The sequence below is a fragment of the Penicillium manginii genome, assembly GCF_028828005.1.
Source record: "Penicillium manginii strain IBT 31320 chromosome Unknown utg000002l:1.0-5564898.0:1.0-5567710.0, whole genome shotgun sequence".
NCBI classification, from domain to species: domain Eukaryota; kingdom Fungi; phylum Ascomycota; class Eurotiomycetes; order Eurotiales; family Aspergillaceae; genus Penicillium; species Penicillium manginii.
Genome location: NW_026643103.1, coordinates 1,633,661 through 1,658,489, shown reverse-complemented (window position 1 = coordinate 1,658,489; position 24,829 = coordinate 1,633,661). Strand labels below are relative to the sequence as shown.

Genomic DNA, 24,829 nt, shown 5'->3' with positions numbered 1-24,829 from the left:
TCTTTGGACCTGTCGGGAAACACAATGTATGTTCTTCTCTCCATCCCTTTGTTCTCCTCCTTTCGCCGGAAGGCTTTCTCCCGAAGGATTTGCAATTAACCCTTTTTTTGTTTCCCCCTCCAGGAATTCCACCGTGTTGCCCTCGGCCACCTACTGGGGCCAGTATGAGGAAATCACCAAATTCAACACCGATTTGAACATCGCCGAGAGATTGTGGGCTGCTTGGTATGCCTGGATGCAGAACGATGTTCTCGCCACCGGTATCATGTCCTTCATGATGCACGAGCTGGTCTACTTCGGTCGATCCCTTCCCTGGATCTTCATTGATACCCTGGGTTGGTTCAAGAGCTACAAGATTCAGAATGTAAGTTGAGATTTGAATTCCACGCGTCAATGGCGCTGTGCTGACCCTGATTTCCCCCTCTTTAGAACAAGATCCCCTCATTGAAGGAACAGTGGGATTGTGCCAAGTTTGTGCTTCTTAGCCACTTTACTGTTGAGCTCCCTCAGATTTGGTATGTCTCCTCTGAACAGCATCTGATATTTATCATATCCTACATTCGTCAACAGTGCTAACAATTTTTCCAGGCTCTTCCACCCCATGGCTCAATTCTGCGGCCTGTCAACCTCTATTCCCTTCCCCTCCCTTTGGACCATGGCCTACCAGATTGCCATCTTTTTCGTGATGGAGGATACCTGGCACTACTTCTCCCACCGCGCTCTCCACTGGGGACCCCTTTACAAGGCTATCCACAAAATCCACCACCAGTACTCAGCTCCCTTTGGACTGGCTGCCGAATACGCGTCTCCGATCGAAGTCATGATTCTGGGTTTCGGCACCGTCGGCTGCCCTATCCTCTGGTGCGCTTTCACTGGTGACCTGCACATTCTCACCATGTACATCTGGATTGTGCTGCGCTTGTTCCAGGCCATCGACGCTCACTCTGGTTACGAATTCCCCTGGTCTCTCCACCATTTCCTTCCCTTCTGGGCCGGTGCCGACCACCACGATCTCCACCACGAAAAGTTCATCGGCAACTACTCCAGCAGCTTCCGCTGGTGGGACTACCTTCTTGACACTGAGTACACTCCCGATGCGCTCAAGCGTCGCAGAGAAGGCAAGGCCGGAGCGAAGAAGGCTCAATGATCTGATCTGATAATGACTCAATGGCAGCCAGTTTGCCTATTTTCATTCTCTTTGCACTCGGTCTTGACCTTATTCGAGCCGTTTTTTATCACATAATAGCCTAGCCTGCTCTTCTAATATTGTTAACGGAGATAGAAGTTTTTCTAGATTTCACGTCTTCTCAGTCCTGTCTCTTTCAAGGATCTAAATCACTTTCTTAATACATATTCAATCAAGACTCTTTTATATGACATGCAGAGTTATAGTAGAATGGTGTACTTGTAGACTAAGACTGAGAAAACTATCCTCACTGCGCCCTAATAATATGGGTGTCGCCCATAACGCTCCGCCACTCTCGGCGAATCTATTCTACTTGGACAAATTGCTTGATCCTGACAAGTCATTGTACTTTGTATGTGACTGAGCAGACTACTAAGTAGTAATTGTATTATTTATACATTGACTAATAATACTAGCCATTCACATCCAGGACATCCTAGCGCCAACTAGGTACTTCTTAGCCCTGACTATAAGTATTGTCAAGCTATTCACACGACACAATAACTCATGGCCTAATTTTTGCAAGGAACGCTAGACCGAAGCGCCCAGATACGACGAAGGTCAAAGTACGACAATTATCAGGCAACGTGTAGCAGTGGCGTTCAACAAGGTGATAAGCATGGGGTGGTCGGGTTGAAGTGGAGATGTAGGCAGCAATTGTATTACCCCGTGGACTAGAGGCAAATAGGTACCCAGAGCGGACGCTTTTAGCCTGCGCTTTAACAACTTCAAGAAAATTTAACAGCTTCATTAGATACTTGGAAGGCCTTTATAGTTCACCTTGAGAGAATCTACCCTGCGAGTAGGGAGCCAACTCTATTACTGACCTACTTGGCACACTAATTCCTAGGATCTGTAGTAAAATCCCTGTCCCCACGACCTCTAGTCGTTTTACATTGACTAGCAATGTGATCAAGGATACTAGGGAGAGACTACAAGAAAAAACTTATCAAAAACTGCTGGTTCACAAGATTGATCGTGAAAATACAGCCTCCAGAGGGCTGAAAAAAAGTGAAATGATTGAGTAGGAGTTAGGCCAGTGCCTAATATTATGATTATTATATCTAATAAGCTGTTGCTATATTTATGCTTTAATAACTAAAGTCGACAACTCGACATCAATCACGCACACTGCCAGAGCCCAATAATCTGGCTTGCCTTACAACTCTTAGAGCAACAAGCTTTATCAGATGTGCAAAGGAATCCGGGCGCTGTGCATCCGCTTTTGCTGTAATCCACCCACTGCTGACCAGCGTGGATACAGCTCTTCCCTCCCTCAACATCTGTATCGCATACCAATGGAGACGTGCAATCCGAGTTTTTCTTACACGTAGTCCCCCACGAGCCATCCGGCGCCTTGCAATTTCCATTAGAGCAGAGGCCAGAAAGGCACTGTCCACTGAGCTCACATCCCTCGCCATTTGGACGGTTGGCCCGGATGCATTTTTTGGACGGGGAGCAAAGGTATCTCTCGTTGCCTTCGCAATCGGCCGCCGTCACGCAAGACTCCCCCTCGCTGGTTTGCTTGCAAGTGCCCTGGTAGCAGTGCTTAGAACGACACATATTACTATTCGTGCATGTCTCGCCAGTCTGCACTTGGATGTTGCATGTCCATGTAGAGAGGTCGCAGTATTCATACCCTCTGCCATACTCGTTGCAGTCGTCATCCGCGGCGCATCTTTTGCAAATTCCTCCGTAGCATACGCCCTCGGCGCAATGGCAGTCTGCAATGCAAGGTGTACCTAGTTTGGCCTTGTCGGCGCAAGTAGATGTGATCATGTCGCAGTATGAGTCTCTGGAACATTCACGGCTTGAAGCGCATGTCTCATTGAGGGCGGCTGCGGTTGCCGTTGCGGCAGCTGATAGGAAGAAGAGATACTGGTATAGACGCATGTTTGGGGTGTGAGGATCCTATATATGTGAGTGGATCGTAGCGGATGAATGTTGTCAAAGGCAGGACATACCTGATGGTAAATTGAGATAATTGACACGATGCAATTCTCACCAGGAAGGGTTTTGAGTAATCCAGAGATTGTTGGAAAACAAACACAACGACAGAGAGCGAACAGTCTTTATAGCTGCTCTGGGTTCTGTTCAGCTTTACCCCCAACATAATCCACACGACTGAGAGTCCCACTCATAGTCCTCTATATCAATAATGCGTGAAGGGTATGCAGTGGTATAAGCATACTATTAGGGTGATCCCCCGCTAAGACCTCTCGTTAGCGATGGTCGTTGGGAGCTGAAATGTGCCACAGGACTCACTATTGATCTCGAGCCACAGCTATTGAACTTTAGCCCCGCTCTTGAAATCCGACCCATGTGGTGGCTGAATAGCTGTGGACCCTTTACGGATCGAGTGGAGACATGTCGATCTCTAGATAACTCAGCTGCGGATAGAGGTCTGAATTATCACCGACACCAAGTGTAACCATTTAGTAAAAAGTCTGATCTCGAAGAGTTTTTATCTCGTGATATGGGTCTTGCCGCGGCTGTTACTGTGATATAGGCCATTCATATGGTGTATCGAGCGTGTTCAAGCATAATGCTGTGGAGATATACTCCCCGTTCCACCAGTGTAAACATCTGCGCGCTCTCCTGGCGGCCGCCTCCCGAGTTCTCTGCTCGCGTCAAAGCCCTTGAAACCAAGGGGGATATAACGGAAGTTGGAGCCTGACAGCTTATCGCATCCTCAGCCTGTGCCTCTGCCTCTGCGGACGAGCTCGGATATGACAAAATGTCATATTCGACCCTTCCTGTGCGTGGAGAGTTCCTCGACGTGCTTAATCTCACAGTCAAGCCAAACAGCATAACGCTGGAATTCACCTGTCCCAGTGGATCAGATGGTCTAGTGGTGGAGGTGAGGTACCAGTATGAGGCCTGTCAAGAGGCTTTGTGCAGATTGATATAACTAGAGCCCAAGTTTCGGGTTTGGTTGGGAAGAAGGAGAAAGTGAGCGTGGTTTTTCACGTAGAAAAGATGAATATCTCGTATTCGCTTTTTAGCAAGCAAAAAGAGAGCAAAGTGAGATCCCGGATTTTTGGATGAGTTATCTAGGTCGTACAGTAAATAGTAAGGTACAATAACTAGTTTACAGGCTCGTAGTGAGTCAATAATAATTAAGTGTTGAGTTGGTTGAGTCACGATACCCCGCAGATTCAAAATGCGGCGTCCAACGTCAGCAAGCCCAATATTGATGAAATACTAAACAATAAAGAAATCGAATTTCCTAATATACCCGCAAGAGTGGAAGAAAAGGACTTTGTGTCATAATATTTACCAGTCTGACACCATAAGACCTCCCCATCCGCAATTCTCCAAATTCCTTCACTGGCCATTCAGACGTTTCATCTCCAACATGTCCTCTCAATTCGAGGCTGCCTCTATTGCCCGTGCCTCTCTATATGATCCCACCCACTTCAACATCCAGGAATCCCAAACCGCACACCGCCTGGTGCTCCTGCAGCAATGGAATATTCCCACTGACTCCAAGGTGTTAGAACTGGGATGTGGGCAAGGGGACTGCACCACTGTTCTTGCCTCTGCTGTGGGCGAGCAAGGGAGAGTAGTGGCCATCGATCCGGCTGATTTGGACTATGGTGAGTCCTCTCGCTTCTCTGATCCTACGACTGCTACCCCGTAACAATACTGACGGTTGCTACAGGCACCCCGTATACTCTCGGTGAATCTCAGAGTCGCATTTCACAAGGCTCACTGGGTGGACGGATTACTTGGGTCCAACAGTCCCCCTTGGACTATCTCTCTTCCCTCCCCTCTAGCGAAGATAAGGCCTTCGACGCAACAGTGCTCGCCCACTCCTTATGGTACTTCTCCTCTCCATCTCTTATTCTTTCCACCTTCCTAGCCCTCAAGCAGCACAGCAGGCGTCTCCTCCTTGCTGAGTGGTCGTTAGTAGCGACACACCCCTCTTCCCAGCCTCACGTATTGGCCGCGCTTACTCAGGCTTGCCTGGAGTGCCGTAAGCCTATCAGTGAGTCAAACATCCGCACAGTGTTGGGTCCAAAGCGGCTCACAGAGCTTGCCCTGGCTGCCGGGTGGCAGTTGGAGAATGAGACTCTTGTGCAATGTGAAGAGGGGCTGTGGGACGGGAAATGGGAGGTGTCTGCTTGTCTTTCTTCTTCTTTTCGAAAGTGAAGTAAAGGAGAATTTAAGTGATGAGAGGGAGCAGGCGGTGGTTTTTGCATCACGGGATGCGTGTGAGGCAAGCTTGAATCGTATAGAGGGGGGGTAGGGAAGGAGTCAGGTCCATGGATGTTTGGGTTGCTAATTTTGCCTGAGTGTACAAGCTGAGTATTTTCAAATATCGGTGGAGTTGCATGTATGAAACCAATATATTGGGTCTCACTTTAGATTCTATGGGGTATTGGGGGCAGAGTGCATCCATTTCTCAAGGCTATTCAACTCAAATGAGTAAGTTTCTAAGTTCCCAAGTGGCACCAGATCCAGTATAGAAAATCTGAATGTCAACTGGTATGATATGAGTCTTTGCACTATCAGTGACTAGCATGGGCCATCCATAGTAGGTCCTTGCTTCCCCACTCTTTTGACTCATTACGAATACCGACTTCAAATTGAAATAAAAATGTCTGCATTATTACAGACTATGACTGGACTACAGACAGCGGTTTACAGACATCAATTCCCAGTGATTCCAAAAATTATAGTACTAGCTACATGCATCATGGATAAACCAAAATTGGATCCTTCGTCGTCATGATGGTCTAAAGGACCAGCTGGAGTAGTATACAACCCGGGCTGCTTGTATAGCATCAGAATTTGGTTGGCGTCGGTCAAAACCCTCTGTCTGTGACCCTCTAGCTGGGAGCGTTGGTGGCTGTCTCTGATTCTGCGGTTGTGTAGTAGTCCGTGGCCATCGAAAGCGACTAGTAGGTGCAAGTTCTTGCCGCCGACTTGACCGCTCTGCTTCTATCTCTTCCCTCTCTTCTCTTTCCTCCTTTTCTCTCCTCTTTCTTGCCTTATGATCTCAGCCGTCATGACCTGTCCAGCCACAGTATCAGGTAGCATATACCCCTGGTCAAACTGCTTCATGATACAGGGCCTTCGGGCGTGCTCTTGTTGATAAAGCAATTTAATTATATTGAGCCCCGACGCTCTGTCACCGTGAAACTGTTTCACTTTCGCACCATGAGCAATCATATCGCCCCAGAACTCGGGCGTCGTCGCCAACTCCCTTTCTCTGGTTAGCAGTTCCTGTTGAGCTGCATTATTGTCCCAGATCTTGTTCCACATAGTAGTGACAAGCACTACCTGCGGGAAGTATTTCTCTCCACAGAAGGCTTGAAACATCTGCAAGTTCAGAAAAGAGGCACCAGTCATCCTCCTATCGGTGATGCGCTGCATATAGATGATTCCCACCAATTGGATATCTTCCTCTTGTAGGTCCTTGAGGTATGTGGTAATGCATTTCAGAATGTCGAGGTCCAAGCGGTTAGTATCGTAGAACCCGAGGGGTATCGACAAGTGTCACGGTATTCTGATCGTCGAGGCGACACTCGTAGCTTGTGCATTCTGCTGTACCTGATGGAACTTATGAAATCTAATACCCATTTTGTCGGTTTGAATAACTTACAAGAATGTAGATCGTGTCCAATTTGTACCCGTTTCCCAGTCACCTCTGCAATGAAGGAGGACTTGCCTGTTCCAGTGCCACCCATGACTAAGATCGCGACTCTTCTTCTAGGTGGGGTTCTTGAGTGTTTTGCTTGAGGCTCTGGTGTTTCTTCTGTTGGAATCGTAGACCGAGGACTTGGATCTCCACCGTCCTCGATTTCCCCGCCCACTGTTCCAACGCCCACTGTTCCAACGCCCACTGTTCCAACGCCCACTGTTCCAACGCCCACTGTTCCAACGCCCACTGTTTTCGACCGTTCACTTCTCTCTTTTCATCACCCTCTCTGTTCACCACCCTCTCTTTCATCATTCCCTTTCATCACGCTAAACCCACCTATTTCTAAAATTCCCCCTTTCGCCGTCCTAGCGGCAGTTTCGTTACAGTTCGGACAACTTTTCTGAGATTAGCGCTCCACCTTAGGCAACTACACGCTTGCTGCAGCCAGCCACTTCTGCCATCTCTGAGGTAGCCAGCGATCTGCTATCAATCATATCACGAATCATCACAAGCTGGGAGGGGGCGAGTCGAGGCGCCATGGTGGTCTTTGTCACGCTGTCAACCAAGGTTGATGAGGTGGCCAAGGACGCAAGGAAACTTATGAGTTCCTACGGCGGCAGCGGTATCCGTGTACCACTCATGAAGGCTCAGATGCCTTAAGATGCTATATCTCAGTGGCTATCGCCTTGCCTACACGACTGCACACTGCGTGTGTGGTGGTTTTGTCTCTCTGCGACCGACCCGTCTGCTTGACAGACTGCCAGCGAGCATTCCCATCTTTCACTAGGTAGTAAACCTTCCTTATCTGACAACTTCAAGTTGAGTCATTGCCCAGGTGGACCTTAGAGAGCCACAAGATGTAGAAGTACTAGTATACGGAATTTGCTAACCCCTACCCTGTTGACATGATATACCCTGTGCGATAAAACGCCTCCCACATGATCACCTTCTTATGTACTGAGCTGTTACAAAGGCTCTGTGATCTTAAATTACTAACAATAACCTAGAAAGTTGTTGCAATCTTAAACTTGCTATATTAAACTTACAGTGTGAATAGCTTATGGAAGTACTTGGCCTTATCAGATTTTTTTGGCTATTTTTGCTCGTAATTACTGTGAGAATGCTCAGATACTCACAGAGATCAGAATACGACCTAGCGTGATCTCGTAGCGGGTCGACAAAAGTAATAGCTTGAAGAAGGAAACTGTGACGAAACTGGATACTACGTCGGGCATCAACAAGGGGAACGACCTCGGTTCGTTATAATTAGTTACTAGCAATTCCTGGTAGAAAAGCTCACAGGGCCAGAAAGAAAATTAGCTTACCAAACTGTATTATCATAAAAGGTGTCTGTATTTTGGCGTATTTTTGAGCTCGTTATCACTAGTAATTACTAGTAACCAATACTAGTAATTACTAGTCCTGCAAGGTTGGCAGGTGGCTGCGACCCTGCGACCCGCGCGCCGACCCGACGAACCCGACCCTGCACACGACCTGAGGAATAGGAATTGTGATACATGATTGGCCATATCGATGATTTATCAAAGTTCGTCGATCATTACGAGTACTTGATCCGATCTCAAATCACGTGTAATGATCTCCGCTTTTGTTTATAAGATATTTCTTCCTGAAATCCTGTCTGTAACAAGCCCAGGTAACCTAATCTAAAAGATTCAATATGAAGTCAGCACAAGCACAGCCTTTTGGGCATCAATGGCGGTCATCAAAATCATTCGTCATCGTTACAGTCACTCTTGCTCTATTCGCAGAAACATTCCTCTATGGCTTTCTCGTTCCAATTCTTCCTCACATGCTTGAGGTTCGATTAGGGATCGATCCGTCAGAGACCCAGTCTTATATCACGACATTGCTTACGATTCATGGCTTTCTTTCTATTATTTCTGCGCCTATTATTGGCCATTTTGCAGATAAAACACCGCATCGGAAAATTCCCCTAATGATGGGCCTGGGCGCATGTCTAGTAGGAACGATGCTTGTTGCCCTCACCCCAAATTGTATGTACTATCTATGCACTGTTCAGCACGATATATTCTAACACCTTCCAGTATTTATGCTATTTTTGGGCCGCTATCTCCAAGCAATTGGTGGATCGGCAACATGGGTTGTTGGCTATGCCATGCTACTCGATTGCACTGATACCAAAAATATGGGCAAAAATATAGGTCTGAGCATGACCTTCATCGCGGCCGGAGTTATTAGTGGGCCTGCTGTCTCTGGCGTTCTCTTGGGACTAGTTGGTTATCGGGCGACATGGTCTGTTCCGATGATCATCTTGGCACTGGATATGCTCGCCCGGTTACTCATGATCGACTCACGAGAATTGCCATCCAAAGATCCAAACGAGACGCCATCAAATAAAACCACCGAGTCGAATGAAACTACGGCTCTTTTCCAAAACGAGAACGAAAACGAAGCCTCCAAGCAACTGGCAGATACAGAGCCATCGACACCAACTGCCTCCTCGCCATTGGCTTTCTACCGCATCATGCTCACTGATGCACGCATACTGGTCGCACTGCTTGATACTATTATGTTCTCATCCATCACAGCTGGCTTTAATAACACTCTCCCGTTGCATCTTCGAGATGTATTTGGCTGGGGAAGCATGGAGACCAGCTTGATGTTCTTCTGTTTCCAAGCGCCCTCGTTGATCTTCTCAACACTCAATGGAATGATGCGTGATCGATGTGGAGTGCGGTATCCCGCCGCCATTGGCTGGGCGTTGCTAGCTCCTTTACTATGGCTGCTCGGTGTACCAGGAGATAAAAGATTTCCATGGGCTGGTTCGGATGTTGGTGGAAAGAATATCTTTATTGGTACTATGATTGCTTTAGGGACGGTTTCCATGTTCCTTCGTGGAGGGGGCAGCTTCCAGTTTAGTAGTGAGTACTTCCTTTGAGATATCCTCGCCCCCGGGTGTTGCGCGGTTTCTAACTACATCAATAGCCGTGGTAAAGAATATGCAAGCACAAAATTCCCAGGTCTTTGGTCCCTACGGTGGCAACTCGCGAGTATTCGCTATCATCGAGATGTGCTTTAGTGCTGGAATGATGGTTGGTCCGATGTTCACCGGTCCGATGACAGAAAATGCGGGATATTATTGTATGACTTCGACATTGGGTATGTTTTATTTCCTTGGAAAGCATCCATAACTTTAACTGCTGACCCTATCTACAGCAATTCTCTGTCTGGTTCTTTCAGGACTTACCTTGAAGTACTTTGAAGACACGCAACCAAAGAAAAAATCATCTTCGTTGGTTTAGCTGAGAACCATCCTTTCACCAAGGGACTTGTTTTGGATGAGTACTAGTGACGACGGTCAACTAGATTACGAGAGAGATGGAATCGAATGGAAACGAAGGAATGAGATGATACTAGACTCGAAAGTGGGAATACCCAGGCAATATCTAGTGCCTAGGTATTCTCGCAAATGAATGACAAACGCCGTATAGCAACCGCGTGCAAATGACTAAATGTCGTGATGAGAGCAATGCAAGCAACAGAACCTTGGAAGCTAATGCAATACCGACGGGAATAGCGGGTAGCAGGACTCTAGTCCTGCATGCATGAAAGTCATCTACAAAAATAATAACACAGAAACTAGTATATCCTAAATATGTATATTGGGAAACCTTACGTACTACCTAGCAATTGTAGTAGGAACTTGAATTAAACTCAAAGTGAGTAGCTACTACTTGAACGCAGACCCAGGTACAGAATTTGCTTGGAAGAAATGGGATAGTGTACAAGAGCAAGACAAGGATGTTTAGAGCGGAAGTGTCACCCCTTATTTTGGTAGAAGTGTTAATCAGCTTTATTTTTGATTACACTATGTACATGAGATACAATACTTTTTGAGCCCTACTTGGCTACATCCCACCCCTTCGTCTCAGCAGCGACCTGAGAGATTGTAATGCTCGGGTCTGCCAGAACAAGCGACAGACAGTGCTTTACGAGATGCCCGACCCTTTCCATGCTTTCCGGAGTGATTGTCCGGTCCCAATAACTAAGGGTGCCAGTCATTGCATCGTCAAATTCATTGATGGCGAACTTGAGATCACACTGTCCACTCATGTTAGCAAATACATATTCTGACGCGAAAGAAAAATCCAGAATAGAGTGGGGTAACTTACCGGCGAGTCAGATATCACCTCATGTTGTTTCCAATGAAACGCGCTTTCATTTTCCGTCGACTGATTATTGCTGGTACAAAGGCGATAGTTGTACACAGTGTTGAAGTGGTTCCATAGGCCGAGCTCCTCGACCGTGTCGATGGATGCAAATTGGTGGGGCATGGATTGAGAGTAGTCTTCTTGGGCAATGCTAAGCATCTCTGCGAAAGACACATGTTCTGCTGCACGCAAACGGGCCATGAGCATCTCGATGTGTGATCCTATCATGTTCTTTGTCTCAATTCCGGATGAGTACCGAGCTGAGGATATGTAGTAAAAAGTCACGTCCTGGGAATTGACAAGTATCCGGAGAACAACGGCCCACAGTGCTCGGAAGAGAGTAGGTGTTGTGGATGATTGAGATCTAGCAAAGTCTTTGATAGACTCTAATGAAGCCAGTGGAATCTCAATTTCTCGAGCTTTACCAGGGTAGCCAGTCATTGAGGAATCAGGCAGATAAACAGACTTGGGAGCATCCTTCAGATACTCGGTCCAGTAACTCCTATTGACGGACTTTGAGCCCTGTAATGCTGTTGCAATGAAGTCCCGATACAGGGGGATTGCCGGTAGCTGGCTCTCGCTGTACAAGGCTCTCATGTCTGCTTCAATGATGGGCATCGTCAAACCATCGACGAAACCATGGTGCATTTCAAGCAAGGCAAAGACTTTTCCAGATTCAGTCTGAGTCAGTGTCAGACGATGCGGGAGACTTTTATCACTCGGGTAATCTTTGGCTACATGCTGTCGAAGCGTAGCAAGGACCTGAGAGTCAGACGATTGAATGATCTCGAAATTAGGCACCGCCTGCTTAAGGACCACCAGAACATAGCCCCAGAGAGAGGATAGATCCGGAACATAAACCGTTCGCATCATAGGATGGCGGGCCACCAATTGGCCCCATGCCTTTTGGACGCGAACTGGATCAATTGGCTCGGAATCATCGACTGGCTGTAATTCAAAGATCACACACACATGATTGTATCCAATCTCACGATCATATCTGGACAGGTTAAATCCTTGGAAACCACGAGAAGGGTAGATATCTTCAACATTATCAAGAGACGTAATGCCAAACTCAGACAGGGACTCTTTGATAGGTGGGGGCACTTTGTCCTGTGTGCCGGCCGCCTCAACCTGCCCATCAACTGAAACTCCCTTACCAATAAGAGAGAAAGGCTGAATTGAATCAAGTGAGGTGTTGGCCTTTTGCTTCATCACGCGCGCCATATCTTCGAGTCTAGGATTGCTAAAGATGTCAGCTACAGTAAGCTTCCATCCATGACTTCCCATAATACTGGTCAGTTTAATCGCTGTGATTGAATCTCCTCCAATTCGAAATAGAGAATCCTGCATGCCAACTGACTCTGATGAGAGTCCCAATTGCCGCGTAACTAGCATATGAACCAAGTGTTCCTGATCATTGGCCGGACGGCGTTTTTCGGTTCCTAGAGACGTATACTGCTCGAATTCAGCAGGAGAAAGATCCGATAGGCGTTCACGCAGCAACTTTCGATTTGTTTTGCCCGTGGCGGTCAGAGGTAGCTGTGACAGGCGAATGAAGACAGAGGGGATCATATAGCTGGGCAGCTGATCTCGTAGTTGCAACTCTGCCTGTGCTTGTTCGGCCTGGAACACCTCATCCGGAAGCATAAGAGGATCTTCCTGGGGGAATTGAGATGATGGCTTAAGAACAAATGCGGTCAAAATGGCGGTGTTTTGCACTCGGGGCTTCACGACCTCCGCCACAATCTCCAACGCAGATGGGAAGCACTGGCGGAGGTAATATTCAACTTCGCCCAGTTCAATTCGTTGTCCCCGCAGCTTCACCTGCATGTCTTTCCTGCCCAAGAAACGTATAGATCCGCTGGAGGTATACTGGACAAGATCGCCTGTCTTGTATACGCGACCAGAGGCCTCTCCCTCTCCCAGCCAGGCAGGTTGCGGGACAAAGGCCTGGGCTGTCTTCTCCGGATCATTCAGATACCCCCGACCAACAATTGGACCGCCAACAAGCAGCTCACCCACACCACCGATCGGCACCAATCTGGTATGATCCGATTTGTCTACAATCCAGCAGACACCACCAGTGGCAGAGCCAATATCCAAGGGATCTTGCTGGGTAGCAACGTCTGGTTGAATTGTTGACAAGACACAGCACTCTGCTGGTCCGTAGATATTGAGCAAGCGGACACGGGAACACCAAGTTTCGATATCCGTTCTCGACATTGCTTCTCCTCCAAGGATGATGGTTTTAAGAGTGGGGAAATCCTCTGGAGAAAGGGATCGAAGAAAAGAAGGCGTGAAATCTGCATAGTTGATCTGAAATTCGGACACAATGTCGGCAATTCGATTCATCCGATCCTCGGGGGATGGAATACAAATGCATCCGCCCGCGAGAAGAGTAGCCAGATGATCGGTGACACTGACGTCGAAGGCGTATGAGGCAAACTGCAATGCCCTGGTCTCCGGAGACATTTTAGCAGTGCTGGTATAGGCCAGCGCACTGGCACAGAAGGCACCATGCTCGATAACGACACCCTTTGGCTTCCCCGTGGACCCGGAAGTGAAGACAATATAAAGAATGTTGTTCGGCCGAACAGGCGAGGGGGCATAATCCGCTAAATTATAGACAATTGCCTTGTCATCCAGCATGACAACCTTTCCAATAAGCTCTTCGGCCCTGCTGGCCAGTCCTGGTGGAGCAATCACAAAGGGAGCATTGGTATCTTCGCAGATGCCTTGTAGTCGTTTGAAGGGAGTCGAGGGATCCAGCAGAACAAAAGCCCCTCCGGCTTTGATCACGGCCAGAATGGCAATGGCAGTCCACCGAGATTTTTCAAAATACAAGGGAACTATCACATCAGGCTGGATATGTCCTTTTCGTTGCAAGTGGGCCGCAAAGGTTGTCGAAATAGAATCTAGCTCCCGGTATGAGAACTCGCCATCCCAGGCACATACAGCTGGAGCTTCTGGCTGAGACGAACAGCGTTGAGAAATCAAATCGTGAATACAGAAGGTTTCTTGAGGAGCAGATTGAAGGTTCCATTGCTGGAGCTGCTTGTGATCCTCTGGGCACAGGGCCGGGATATCCCGAACAGAAAGGTCTGGATGTTGGCTGATCCATTTCATCAGATGCGCATGTTGCTGCAGGATCCGTTGCATCTGAGCCTCTGGGACGATCTTATCGTCGTACACGGCCTGAACACTAACGGAGGTCGGTCCAGGTTCAATAACCAAGGTTATCGGGTAGGTGCCGAATGTGGCGTGGTTTTCAAGCTGGAATTCACTTGTCACTTCATTGAACAGTTCATAGTCATCGCGTCGAGGTGGTTGCAAAACAAGAAGACTCTGGAATCTACAAATTGCAGCTGCATCCGCTGATAGTCGACTGATATTGTGTAGGCCTAGCTGCTCAAAGGGAACGATCTGAGTTCGTCGATTATGAAGGTTCTCTCGAGCCTCCCGGATACTCTGCCCCCACTGGACTCGTATTTGCAAGGGGAATGTCGCTATTGTTGGACCACTCATCAATGCCATATCTGGCATTTGAGCACGTTTTCCGGTGTCTGTCACACCAAACACAACCTCGTCGGAGTCAGTGTACTGAGCCATCATAACAGCCCAGGCCAATTCAATGACACTCGAGGCATGATCAAAATCAAGTTGGACCTCAAAATCAGTATTTTGGATCAAAGACTTGGTGGCAGCAGGACTATAAGTGTCCGAGGGCAGAACAGGAAAGGTTGTAGGTGCCATCTTCTTCTCAGTCAGCTCTTCTCGCCAGAACTCCTTCGCTATCTCTGAGCCTGACTCGAGACAATACTGGGTAAAGCGCGAGAAGGGCTGAGAAGGAAGGGCGATATCATGATACGCGCTCTCAATATGCTTCATGAATAACGCAAGAGCCCAGTCATCATATGTAGCATGATGTAAGGTAAAAACGAAATAGTAATCGCCATCTTCATGCTTCGCAACGCCAGCCCGCACAAGAGGCGCGCTGAGCTCAGTGGTCTTTTGGAGGTCTTGATCAAGGTAATCTCTCAGATTCTCCCAATAAGGGCAGTCGATCCCCTGTCGGATCACTACCTGCAGGGCTTCGCCAGTCTCAATCTGGATCACACGGGTGCGCAAGATGGTATGGGCCTCAATGGCCGTTTGGAAAGCAGCATAGAACCGGTCCAGGTCGATATCTTGCGGAAGCTTATAGAGATACCGGGCGACATACATATGGGGGCTCTTCACAGAGAGGGCAAAAAGACTCTCCTGCACCACTGTGCAAGGGTAAATATCTTGTACATCCTCGGGCTTGGCATGGCATACATCTGCGGCTTTTTCTCGCAATTGGCTCAACTCGATGTCATTTTTAACATTCAGAAGGGAAAATGCAGGGACTGCAGAATGCTGCGCAGCCAGCGAACCATTGTTAGTGCTTCGATTCAAGTAATCGGGTGTACTGAATTCGGTCAAGCATGGTGGAGAGATCCCATTGGCGGCCATTGCAATAGCGGTCGTATGGCAAAAAGAGATGGAATAAAGTAAAGCTTCCCAAGGGAGATTGAGACTGAGATCTTTCTTCCCTCTAAGAGCTTTAGGGGCGGAGGCTATTTTTCAGAATCAAGGACAATAAATTCACCACAAATTCAGATCTCGAAACTAGTATAATGTTCTTAGTAAGTTCTCCACCAGTGGGACCCATTTCGGCACGGCTGGGACTGATCGATCGCCATTGAAAAACCGATCTTGGTCTTTTGCTAATTCCAAGCCGTAATCACAACAGATCCACTCTGAATCTCGGAGTTCACACACCGCTAGTTTGATCAGATCCGCTCTGAATCTTGGAGTTCTCACACTGCTAGATTTCAAAGTTGATTAGGCTTCATCTTTCTTCTGGAAGGTAATGATTGGTGTTTGTATATACTACTGCCATGCCTCTATTATATAAATGTTTGAAATTGCATGAAGCACGTCTGAGCATTGAAAGTCTCGACGACTGAATTGTAAAAGATACAGTTTTCATAAATCGTGTAAGGATGTAAAGATGAATCTGGGATCCACTACAATCTCCGTATTTTATTACAGCTCCACTGCGGGTTCTTTAGCGCTCGCTGCTAGTGGTTACGTATCCTTCTCATATCCACATAGCTGAACAAAAAGTTGCGCTATTTGAAGGGAAAGAAAGAAAAAAAAATTTCAATTGATCCTGTCATGACAAGGAGACATGTTCATCGGAACTGGGTGGATTTTTCAGTGGGGTTGTCACGAGTAGTTGACCTGTGAGATTGTGAATAAATGTGAAAAAGGATCTAGCAATTCCTCTCCAACTACAGGCCGTAATATCCATATTATTTCATCTCAATCATTTCATTGTCGAAATCATGGATATGGCCCTTGACAAGCAAAAATATCAACTGTACACGGCAAAGTCCAGGCCGGAACTATGGAAACAATTTGAGGATGACCACCACCCACTCAATGCCGCATGGCCTCTCTTCCTGGATCAAGACCCCTGTTACCAGAAATACGCCAAATGGCTGGCTGAATATGAGGGCCTAGCAGAATATCAATTCGCTATAGTTGAGCGGAATCATGACGACGAAACCATCGTGGCCTGTGGCCGTTCCATTCCATTCTACTTTCCCGAGCTGGACGACAAGAAATTCACCCAAGAAGAAGCCCTGCTCCGCTTACCAGAAGGGGGATACGATGCTATCCTAACTCGCGGCATCGAGCAGTACCGAAGAAGAATGTCTCCGGACACAGCCACGGCAACGCTTTTTCATAAAAGCAATCGTGACTTTGACGCGGCCTGCTCATTTGCAAACCCACCCAATGCACTGTCCGCCATCTCCATCACCGTCCGTCCTGATCGACGCTCCCTTGGCCTAGCAGAAGCCGTGATCCAAGCCATGAAGCAAACAGCCATAAAAAAAAACCTTGATGTTCTTGTCGTACCTCTTCGTCCGACCCGAAAAAGCGAATTCCCATCTGTGGACATGGCTGATTATATCACCTGGCCGCAGCTTCCAATCATGCCGGATCTGGACCTTCCATTTGACCCTTGGCTGCGAAAACACATCCGTCTTGGGGGGGCAGATCATCAAGGTAGCTCCGACAAGCATGAGGGTAGAGGGGAGCATCGCCGATTGGCAGCATTGGACGCGCAGTGACGACTGGAGAGCACTGCCTGGAAAATGTGACTCAGATCAACTGTCCGTTGAAGTCCAGTTTCCTGGTGGGTTGGCACCTTTGCGTGTGTTTGTTGAAGAAGATCGCGCCGTTTACATTGAGCCAAATGTCTGGTTATACCATGATCTTCAGCAGACTACAGGCCAATTTGATGAGACGGTGCGGTCCCTGTATATGTTATAGAGTTGGTTGGAGTATGTAGTCATGCTATTTCTATACATACTGTTTGTATGGTTGTGAAAACATTATAGTTAGAGGGGATTGTAAACATCTAATAAAAATTGTCCGTAGCGTGATTCTCAGTTCTCCGTATCTACCACCTGGACAGGATCCCTACTAGCATTCTAATTTTTGTTTGGTTTAATTAAAGTAGAAAAGTAACTTAAAAGAGGGACAATCAAGATCGGACGTTGAATAGTAAACAACTCAAAGAAGAATATGTATACGCAGAGGTCACCATACATCTGAGAAAAAGCTCATACCTAGGTAGCTATCAACATAAGGACTACAGCGTGTGACTACAAAGCATGGTCTCTCCTTTGTTTTTGCTTTTTTGTTTTCTTTTTCTTTGACCACTGGAATTGTCAATCGCCAAGTTCTTTTCATAGAAAGGCTTCAGTTGAGTATTGACATGTTTTTTGTTACAGTATACATTATGGTACTAGTATGGCGAAATACGGATATGGTGAATACTGAATACAGTGGGTGGCCAAAATAACTCCTCCGACCCACTTGCTTATAAATTATTCTGCCACTTTTTCTACCGGCAAAAACCTCGCAAATATCATCAAATTAAAGCTCAATACTTAGTATACCATCTATCTGCCTCAATAATAGCCTTGACACGACGAGGTATTGAATCAGCAAGTCTCTCAAATAACCCCATATCTATCTATGACCATGCCTCAGCTGCAGTAGTAATTAATAGTTCCCTAGTCTCTTGATTATATAGCAGTTTACTACATAATTCAGGACAAATTTCATAGATTTTTCCCTTCAAAACCGACCAGATATTCTCAATTAGATTAAGATCTGGAGAATATAGAGGCTATTCTATCACTGTTATCTCTAAATCAGCTAATAACTTACGTACAATATATACAGTATGAGTTAAGGTATTATTATATATAAAAATAGTCTCCATAACAGAGCTATCTTCTCTTGTTACTGGCTAAATCAGAGTTAGAAGAATCTACTAATAGAGATTATGAATTATAAATAAATTTACACTATTTACTCTTCCAGAATAACGTTGATCTCTAGAGAAACAAGCCCAGAATATCTAAGATAACTGTTTTCAAGGAAGTTAAAGATTAAAATATTATTATTTTACTTATTCTGATGGTTGGAGAAAGGTAAATTCAGGTTGACTACCTTTTCTATATTTAATAGTATATTTATCAGACCAATAAACTTATCGCTAATTCTCTGAAGTAAAGTATTTGTACTTTTTAACCTATATAAGTCTTTTAATAGTATAGATCTCCTCTAATAGATTCCTTTCTAGCTTTTTCCACTTCCGAAGATTCTCCTTATTCAAAAGTCGGCAGAGAGATCTTTTTTTGATCTTATAATCAACTTCTGTAAGTAAATCTTTATATTGGATATCAGGATTCCTATAAATTACTTTAAAGATTCGTTAACGTTCTTCCTCATTTAAAATCAGTTTGCGGCCACGACCAGTACAACTCTCATTTGTATAGCCTCTTTTTTAATAAGTATATATAGTAGATTTGATTATTAAGAGTAGAATTGTTAGATATTCCTTAGTAATTTGTAGAAATAACTATTAAGTAGTCAATCGAAGTTTAACAAGCTTTGTACGTGTATATGAGTCTAAATAGTAGCGTGATTGTTGTCTAGGAGGGCATATTGGGGCCCTATTTGACTATAATGGCACTGGAGGAGGTATATGGGGGACAGGCATCATAGGAATAGCCAATATAATAGCCTATATATTGTATAATAGGGTGTGGAATAGCTTCATGGTGAGTGGGCGGTGTAGGCGGTGAAAAAAGTGGGGCGGTAAAAAAGTGGGTCGGACGAGTTCTCGGGTCTTTTATCCCTAACTTTATCTTTCCGAAACCTGCAAGTCTCCGAGTGGCCAAAGTGCCGTCCCCACTTTCCGTTCCAACATTCTCTCTCTGCTAGACCCCAGCTGAACCTCAGCTGAACAGATCGGCACGCCACGCATGTAACCATTCAATTCTGAAGAAGAGCAAGTGCGCAAATACAGTCCAATAATTGGTCGCCGACCCGCCGCAGCCTTTACCGCACAACCGCAACAAACTTTGGAGGTGGGACGCGAAAAACCCATCTGTCGGGTTTGTGTGTCTCTGTGTTTATACTGCACACTCCCCGTGTGGAGGGTCGCCAAAAGTTAGCGCTGCATTGGCACGAACCACTGTAATTTTTGTATTTTTACAGTCTTAAACAACTATGTATTAGGTATTCATACGAGCTACTAGAATGGCTGAGATATTACCAAGCAATTTACATGCATACCAGTATGCCTGGGTGTATGTGTGTCACGAAATAATGTTTTTAATGTGGCAGGAGATCCTTCATCCTGTCCAGGGAGTGTACAGCCTGACTTGGTTACAGCCTGACTTGGTTACAGCCTGACTTGGTTACAGCCTGACTTGGTTACAGCCTGACTTGGTTATAGAGGCATAGACACTGAGGTCCTAATATACATGAACATTGGTCGATTTTTAGAGATTGGTAGGGCTCTACTGCACGCTGAAGTAGAGTAATCACAATCCATAGGCTAGTATATAGTGCTACTTAGATAAGGACCTCCCTCATGTTGACAATTCTGTTGCCTTACGGCCTTGTCGCCTGAGTTCTGAGGTGTATTTGTTTCCTTTTCAGCCTCTTCTCCCTGTTTCTTGGCTTTGCAATTGGCCTTCAGATATTCCGGAGTCTGGTTTGGCTTCCTTGCTACGCTACGGTATCCAGAATGCCATCCCCAAGTGTATAGAGCTAATTGTGAAATAAACCTCGCATTTGGCTAGCTTCAACGTGATCATTATGTTGATTTGTCCGGCTTAGGTCGATCCGATGCGTGCTAATCTCCATTCTTCGCATAAACCCAAGTCTCACGTAATCACCGCAAGGTCATATGGTGGAGTGAGAAACCCCGCTCGAAAAGCTAACATGCAATGTGCCCGGTCTTCTTCAGAACTTTCGTCGAGCAGCAACTGAGGTTTCGCTCTCCTGTCATAGGACTGTGAGTTTACCCGGGTAGAAATCTGAAGTATCGGGTTACCGTAAGCTCAACAGTACATTTTCATTCAAACACCCCGAAGTCAGATACTGCCGTTAGTGTATAAAGCCCCCAGGTTGTAGCCATGCATACCACTTGGGTTTGTTGTTAAACTGTTCTATTGTGGATTTCTAGCCTTTAACCAAACTTCAAGGCACTAAACGATATCCATTTCCAAAATTGATGGTCCGATCACCTGCTGAACCTAGGGCTGGTAAATCATAACAGAAGGTACGAGGATGACCGGTGGCACCTCGCTAGACTGCCAGCCCGACCCACATTTCGGCCCACCTACAGTACTCATAGGGTACATAGGCATCTCATTCGATACCCGACGCGACTTGGATAGATCCGACCTCGGGAGGCATAGTATTGGGATCGATAGCGTCACACTCTCCTATGGAATTGATTTGCTGCGACGGCCCTGCAAATCCAGGGTCAAGGTAAATAATAGCCTACTTAAAGCAAATTAGATACCCACTCATCTCCCGCTTCGAGAGACGATAAGTAACGTACAATAGGAGATTGAGCGACTACAGCGCTGGCAAAGGCAGCGGAGAGGAGCCGAAAAAATTGCATAGTGGTAATATGTACTATTCTCTCTGCTTTGCGTGCTTGTTGGTGCTGAGGTTAGAGAAAATACGGCTCTGTGTACTGTAAGGCTCTAAAATTTTGGTGTTTAGCATCCGTTTGAACATAAGCATTATAGACTCACGTACTTTTCTGGAGCACAATAGCTGAAAGTTAGGTGTGATTTAATCAGAAACGATTCGAGTAGTTATCAATCATGACACTGATTGTGAGGTATAACATGTTAGAAGGAAGCCCACGGTCAAATTATATATCCTGTGGTCTATTTACGCCTTTACGAAGCAAGGGGGCAACTAATTAAAGCTAAAGTACCACTCATAGGCCAAGACGATTTTGTATTTCTATGACTCCTGTGATCTTTTGCGCGTCCCATTCGTTGTCGGCTCGAACCGAATCTGGCTCTCCCTGATAAGAATTCCCCCAAAATCAAGCCGCGAAGTCGCTTAAAGAACACGATTAAGAGAACATTGAGCCTCTACATCTAAGCTCACAAGGCCAGACTATCGAGGCTACTTATAAGTCGCCATGTCTATCGTTAAAGGCTAAGTAGTGACTTACCTGTTGAACGTCGTCTGAAGAGCAGCAGTAGACGTCACTAGCAGTGCAGTTTTCACCTAGTGCACCGGGCAGAACGTTGCCTAGTGCGATGAGACCACCGTTTCCTTGTGAGTAACACACCACGGTTTGTTTGCTTGCACAAACATTTCAAGTTTCATTTTGAGGCAGAGCAAGGACAGTAGCGACAAAGAAGGACGAGGCAAAGATAAATTTCATGGTGTAAATAAGTATATTGAAGAGCGAAGGCCGAAAATTGGTTGAACTGACTTTGTTGAGTGATGAGTATGCGGCTGGTTTCGAAATTAGAATAGATATCTACGAAAAAGGACCTGTGCGACTCAGTAGGGCCTAGTATTTTATAGTTGTCTTTCAAGGTGAAGAGCAAGGGTCTTAATTTATAAACAACAAAAATGTCGATCCCCCTTTAAATGAAAATCTCTGTACTTATGCTAGGACAATGTAGGAAAGGATGCATTTGATCGACTGGCTAGGGACGCCGCATGCCTAGCGTGTCACCATGCTTTCTACCTATCAAATAATCATGTTGTGTCTGCAAATTTCGTGTAAAATACACTACTCGTGGTATTGAAAACGTATTGTAAAATACAGGGATCATTGTAGAAAGCGGTCTAGATGAATGGCCTTAAAATAACATCCAATCAAAACTTGCATAATTAGGATTTAATTTCCTGGAATCAAGTGTAAAGAGTGAGGTCAAACTGAATTCGAAAACTACTGTATCCCTAAGATCAATGCAACGACTCACTGTCAGTGAAAATCAGCTTGGAGGTATCGTTTGCCACAGAAACAGTGGTCTTCTGCAAATAAGGAGGGAGAGCTGACGGCTGCTCCGCCGAATTCCACACCGATGGCGCCGGCTCCCTGCTGAAGTCGTATGGGCTGTAGTCGAGCCAGGCCAGATCGCTGACCTAGTTGATGTGGGTATCTCCCGCGATGACGGTGTTGTTGCCACTGTTGTTATCGTGGAGGGTCTCTAAGGTCCTGTTCTTACTCGCTATATAGCCATCCCAAGCATCTAGGTTCGGTGGTCATTCGGGCCCATTCTGGAGTGTCATTGTTAATTGAGAGAATACTGTAATGTCTAGAGTAAGATAACATTCCAAACTTTGAATGAAGAAAGGTAAACCGATTTGACTACCAAAGATACACTAGTGAGTACCACCGACTTAATTAGCTTACACTGCAACTAGGTTTCCTGACGGCTTCCCAAAAATGTACGACCGGCGTTATCTTTAATCTTATTAATGTATTTAGTGTTAGCGTAGATATCTTTAATAGAATGTTTGTATTGTCTGGTGTCCAATATGATTAGGTCCACCAATTTTCCAAGCTTGAAATTTCTCCAGATACGAAAATTATCATCTATCTTGAGTTAGCCTTTTCTGAGAAAAAATGTATAATTAAGGATAATTGTATGTTTATATTGAATTTTAAGGCCTATAGTGCACAAATCCTATTGTGTATATATATGATATTCGTCGAACTAAGATATTATAGTAGAAGCAAAAATACATAAAGTAGGATTAAGTATCAAAAGTATCCAGTACTATAATAGGGAGAATAGTTTTGGTCTGTTATTGTATAGAATATAGTAATTAACAACCTTTACCCTCCCTTCTCTCCCTATCTATCCTAGAAGTAATAGAGGGGACAAATTAAAATATCTAGTACTTAAGTATAGGTCCGATACGGAACTGTATATACTTAAATCAGAATTATATTTAGTTACTTAGGTCTACTGTAGAGGCTTCTGGTAGACAGTCCTCTAATTTCTTAATCCTAATCATTATCTCTAACAACTATTTCTGGAATTCCTATTGCCCAGTAATACCAGGTTTAAGCGTTCTCTTAATAGTCTTGTCACAGGATCCCGAGTATATAATACCTTAGGTACTTGACATCAATCTGAAGCCGAATCCCCTTCGAGTCACCTATATATCGAGGCCCACCCGAACCCTAATATATTTAAGATCCCGTAAGTACTCAGGATTCCTGATCTCTTCAAGAAGTAGTCTGTGTATCAATTGTCTAGTCTGATCTCTACTGTCTGGTATCCTTGCCTAGTTATAGGTCTCTAGTCTGATAACTTAGTAGCTATTATAATTCCGATTCTTCTTTATTAACTATCTAAGGATTGAAGATAGTGCTCTCTATATGTTGAAACCCTATATCCTCTTATGTTAGTACTTATTCTAAACCTACTATATCTCCTCTAGCTACTTAATAACCTGAAGTTAAATTGATCCTGGATTAACCTAGAATCTTTATTAAATCTAAACTGGACTAGATATCTATCTATAAGACTACTAAATATATTGTTAATATACTGTTATTCTCTTCCCTATATAGGATATAGATATAAGGAATTATAAGTAAACTAATAACTGGAAGTGTTATAGAACTTGATTAAAAGGGTCTTAATATTATAGGGCTTATATTCAAGAGCTTTGGTAAGAAGTAATTAACTCTCTTTATATTCTCTTTAGTAATCTAATCTTATCTTAGCTATACTAGAGGTTTATATCTGATTTATACCTAATTTATGCCTGATTTATATAATAGTTAGAATAAATAACTTAATATAGTATTTTCTTTATTCTTCAAGTTTCTTTAAGAATTAGTCTCTATTACTATTTATATATATTATTAGTTAATTCTCCTATTCTTTAATTACTATCTAAAGTCTTATCTAGTTATAGATCTATAGTCTATTCCTTAGTATTTACTATTATAATTCTAGTTTTTTTCTTTTAACTACCTAAGACTAAGAATAGTTCTTTCTATCTATTAAAACCCTACTTCTAAATCTAGTAAATCTTACTCTAAGTATATAAATCTGATTTACTCTATCTTTAATATTAATTTAGGATAGATTTAAGTTAAAGAAGTAGTTAAGAAAGAATTTAGTCTAGATTCTACTAGAATTAGTTTAAATCTAAATTAAGAAAGTTTTACTACTAAATCCTTATCTTTTAACTAGAAAAGAAATATATCTTAAAGATTTAAAAATAGTTCTATAGAGAAGTTTCTCTAGGATAAAATATATTCTTATATTTTAAATTAGCTAAAATTAAAAGAATTAAAATCTTTAATCTTACTACTAAGTTTATCTATAAGAAATAATACTTCTAAGTTAATATTCTTTTAATAGTCTTTTAGAGAGTTTTTTTATATTT

At 44.7% G+C, this 24,829-nt stretch overlaps 9 protein-coding genes across 9 annotated transcripts; 4 read left to right on the top strand and 5 right to left on the bottom strand.

Moving 5' to 3' along the window:
* Positions 1-28: 28 nt before the first annotated feature.
* Positions 29-1,147, top strand: N7533_001871 (sterol desaturase family protein; the record flags this gene model as incomplete). Its single annotated transcript, XM_057098521.1, has 3 exons — positions 29-364; positions 430-515; positions 589-1,147. 3 exons carry the CDS (start codon positions 29-31, stop codon positions 1,145-1,147), a joined length of 981 nt encoding a protein of 326 aa, XP_056963657.1.
* A 1,161-nt stretch (positions 1,148-2,308) lies between these two features.
* Positions 2,309-3,079, bottom strand: N7533_001870 (uncharacterized protein; the record flags this gene model as incomplete). The annotated part of the gene is made up of 1 exon (XM_057098520.1): positions 2,309-3,079. One exon carries the CDS (start codon positions 3,077-3,079, stop codon positions 2,309-2,311), a length of 771 nt encoding a protein of 256 aa, XP_056963656.1.
* Positions 3,080-4,544: 1,465 nt separating this feature from the next.
* Positions 4,545-5,341, top strand: N7533_001869 (class I SAM-dependent methyltransferase; the record flags this gene model as incomplete). The annotated part of the gene is made up of 2 exons (XM_057098519.1): positions 4,545-4,785; positions 4,851-5,341. 2 exons carry the CDS (start codon positions 4,545-4,547, stop codon positions 5,339-5,341), a joined length of 732 nt encoding a protein of 243 aa, XP_056963655.1.
* Positions 5,342-6,133: 792 nt separating this feature from the next.
* Positions 6,134-6,882, bottom strand: N7533_001868 (uncharacterized protein; the record flags this gene model as incomplete). Its single annotated transcript, XM_057098518.1, has 3 exons — positions 6,134-6,610; positions 6,672-6,745; positions 6,798-6,882. 3 exons carry the CDS (start codon positions 6,880-6,882, stop codon positions 6,134-6,136), a joined length of 636 nt encoding a protein of 211 aa, XP_056963654.1.
* A 1,632-nt stretch (positions 6,883-8,514) lies between these two features.
* On the top strand, positions 8,515-10,120 carry N7533_001867 (uncharacterized protein; the record flags this gene model as incomplete). Its single annotated transcript, XM_057098517.1, has 4 exons — positions 8,515-8,851; positions 8,903-9,739; positions 9,804-9,977; positions 10,035-10,120. The coding sequence occupies 4 exons, from the start codon at positions 8,515-8,517 to the stop codon at positions 10,118-10,120; spliced, it is 1,434 nt and encodes a 477-aa protein (XP_056963653.1).
* A 598-nt stretch (positions 10,121-10,718) lies between these two features.
* On the bottom strand, positions 10,719-15,526 carry N7533_001866 (non-ribosomal peptide synthetase; the record flags this gene model as incomplete). Its single annotated transcript, XM_057098516.1, has 2 exons — positions 10,719-10,919; positions 10,991-15,526. 2 exons carry the CDS (start codon positions 15,524-15,526, stop codon positions 10,719-10,721), a joined length of 4,737 nt encoding a protein of 1,578 aa, XP_056963652.1.
* Positions 15,527-16,404: 878 nt separating this feature from the next.
* On the top strand, positions 16,405-17,196 carry N7533_001865 (uncharacterized protein; the record flags this gene model as incomplete). The annotated part of the gene is made up of 1 exon (XM_057098515.1): positions 16,405-17,196. One exon carries the CDS (start codon positions 16,405-16,407, stop codon positions 17,194-17,196), a length of 792 nt encoding a protein of 263 aa, XP_056963651.1.
* A 3,607-nt stretch (positions 17,197-20,803) lies between these two features.
* N7533_001864 (uncharacterized protein) lies at positions 20,804-21,062 on the bottom strand (the record flags this gene model as incomplete). Its single annotated transcript, XM_057098514.1, has 2 exons — positions 20,804-20,938; positions 21,000-21,062. 2 exons carry the CDS (start codon positions 21,060-21,062, stop codon positions 20,804-20,806), a joined length of 198 nt encoding a protein of 65 aa, XP_056963650.1.
* Positions 21,063-21,517: 455 nt separating this feature from the next.
* Positions 21,518-21,790, bottom strand: N7533_001863 (uncharacterized protein; the record flags this gene model as incomplete). The annotated part of the gene is given in 3 exon segments (XM_057098513.1): positions 21,518-21,574; positions 21,633-21,765; positions 21,777-21,790. The coding sequence occupies 3 exon segments, from the start codon at positions 21,788-21,790 to the stop codon at positions 21,518-21,520; spliced, it is 204 nt and encodes a 67-aa protein (XP_056963649.1).
* Positions 21,791-24,829: the final 3,039 nt, after the last annotated feature.